This window comes from Lolium perenne, chromosome 2, assembly GCF_019359855.2.
Source record: "Lolium perenne isolate Kyuss_39 chromosome 2, Kyuss_2.0, whole genome shotgun sequence".
NCBI classification, from domain to species: domain Eukaryota; kingdom Viridiplantae; phylum Streptophyta; class Magnoliopsida; order Poales; family Poaceae; genus Lolium; species Lolium perenne.
In genome coordinates, this window is record NC_067245.2 from 313243992 (window position 1) to 313246670 (window position 2679).

The 2679-nt window shown below is 52.0% G+C and overlaps 1 protein-coding gene across 1 annotated transcript; it reads left to right on the plus strand.

The window, feature by feature from the left end:
* Positions 1-1335: 1335 nt before the first annotated feature.
* Positions 1336-2446, plus strand: LOC127330787 (gibberellin 2-beta-dioxygenase 8-like). Its single transcript, XM_051356880.1, has 2 exons — positions 1336-1713; positions 1870-2446. Exons 1-2 carry the CDS (start codon positions 1573-1575, stop codon positions 2323-2325), a joined length of 597 nt encoding a protein of 198 aa, XP_051212840.1. The 5' UTR covers positions 1336-1572; the 3' UTR covers positions 2326-2446.
* Positions 2447-2679: the final 233 nt, after the last annotated feature.

Here is a 2679-nt window from a genome sequence, read left to right on the forward strand (position 1 = left end):
ATTAGGCCAGGGAGCATCCCCTCGGCCTATGCTAGGCCTCCTAGGTCGTGGGCCCCATGGTGGACCCCTCCGGAACCTTCTAGAACCTTCCAGTCAACCACTGGAAAAATCCCGAACATTTCCGAAACCCAGAAATCAACTTCCCTTATATGAATCTTATTCTCCGGACTATTCCGGACCTCCTCGTGACATCCTGGATCACATCCGAGACTCCGAACAAACTTCGTCTCCATACCATATTCAAATCTACTTATGCGACATCGAACCTTAAGCGCGTCACCCTACGGTTCGCGAACTATGCAGACATGGTCGAGACTCCTCTCCAAGCAATAACCAATAGCGGGATCTGGAGATCCATAATGGCTCCCACATATTCAACGATGACTTAGTGATCGATTGAACCATTTACATACGATGCCAATTCCCTTTGTCACACGATATTCTACTTGTCCGAGGTTTGATCATCGGTATCTCCATACCTTGTTCAACCTCGTTACCGACCAGTACTCTTTACTCGTACCGTGGTATGTCATCTCTCATGATCCAATCATGTGCTTGCAAGCTATTCAGACGACATTCCACCGAGAGGGCCCAGAGTATATCTATCCATCATCAGGATGGACAAATCCCACTATTGATCCATATGCCTCAACTCACACTTTCCAAATACTTAATCCCATCTTTATAACCATCCATTTACGCAATAGCGTTTGATGTAATCAAAGTACCCTTCCGGTGTAAGTGATTTACATGATCTCATGGTCAAAGGACTAAGGCAACTATGTATCGAAAGCTTATAGCAATTTGAACTTAATGACTTGATCTTATGCTACGCTCATTTGGGTGTGTGTCCATTATATCATTCAATTAATGACATAACCTTGTTATTAATAACATCCAATGTTCATGATCACGAAACCATGATCATCCATTAATCAACAAGCTAGTTATACAAGAGGCTTACTAGGGACTCCTTGTTGTTTACATAACACACATGTATCAAATATTTCGGTTAATACAATTATAGCATGGTATGCAAACATTTATCATAAACACAAAGATATTATAATAACCACTTTATTATTGCCTCTTGGGCATATGTCCAACATATACGTGAGCACGCGGTGCCTGTCCAACACGTGTCTAACACCGTTTGGTAAAGCAGTTAAGTTGGGGAAGTGCATGCGGCGGCCTCAGCCTGTCCAACATGTGCCGCCCGATTTTAATCCCCTCTCTCATCTAAATTACATCACACAATCTTATCCCCTCACGGCCTCACCTCTCCTCCATCCATACAATCCACCTCTCTCTCTCTCATCCAGCTTCCAGACCACGCGCCGGCAGGCCTAGGCCGCCGCGGGAGAGCAGTGGCATGCCATGTGGTCGCGGGGAGTAGCCTCGAAGATGAGGACCTCACCGGGAATGGGACGATGCCGCGCAAGCACGAGCTAGAGGGGTGGCTGCTAGGTGCGGCGGCGGAGCAGTCCAACGCACGGCTCCAGTACTCGGTGCTCCGCCACGGATTGCTCGCCGCCGTTGACGCGAGGCGGCTTCAGGACTCAGTGTTCTGGCATGGCGTGCTCATCGTCGAGGCTTGCCTCGGCGACCTCGGAGCCATCGCCGATAGGCACGGGTGCGGGGGGCGGTGCGCAGCCTCCTTCGCTTCTTCGCCGTCGCTGGCGCCTCTGCGAGCACCGAAGACAAACTTCACGGGTACGGCGAGCTCCCGTCGGTCGTGGCCCTTCTCTGCCAAGTATCCTGGAATTGGAGAGAGACGCTCGCAAAGAATTGCAGAGTAGCTGAATTGTCTGTAGCGATAGGATGCAGATTGCAGAGTTGTTGAATTTTTTGTTACTCTTCATCAAACAGGTCCCTCCCAACCCCGGCGTGTTCCGCCTGGTCAACCACGGCGTCCCCCGCGACCTCACAGCCCGCCTGTTCCGGCTGACGCGCGACCTCCTCGACACGGACCCGGGGGAGAAGGATCTGCCCGGCTACTTCGGGGGCACGCCGGTGCCGTCGCTCCGCGTCAAGGAGTACGTGGCGCACATGGCGCGCATCACCCGGAAGTTGTTTTACGCCCTGGCCGACGGCGGCGAGGAGCTCGCTCTCGACGCGGCGCAGAGGACGTCGTACCTGGAGGAGCACGGCGGCACCTTCCGGGCGTACCGCTACCCGGCGTGCGATCCCGCGGGCCAGTACCTCGGGATGGAGCCGCACACAGACAACTCCGTGATGTCCATCCTCAACATGGACCTCGTCGGCGGCCTGAAGGTGCTAGTACCAGGTGGAGCACAGGGTGGTGGCGCCGCCGTCGGGAACTGAGCGTGTGTTGCCCCGTTGGGAGAGATGCAACAGGCGCTGCGTTGTCCACGCGTGGGGAACCAACAACTCGCTAATGACCTGATTTTTGGGCAAACTAATCACTTAATATGTTTTATTAAAACCGCCCGAGGTGTGAATACGCAAAGCAGAACGATTAGTTAATTAGCTATAACGCATGCATCAATTGATAGAAACATTCCGCAGTGGTTGCTGGTATTGTCGACTGGTGACAACACAAATATCACAAACGGCAGCTATGTAGTGACCGTTAGTCAAAAGCAGAATCCAACGGTGGTAGACTAGATCCAACGGTATGCTGACGTATCCCCAAATCCACTCTCCAAGCAATAAAAC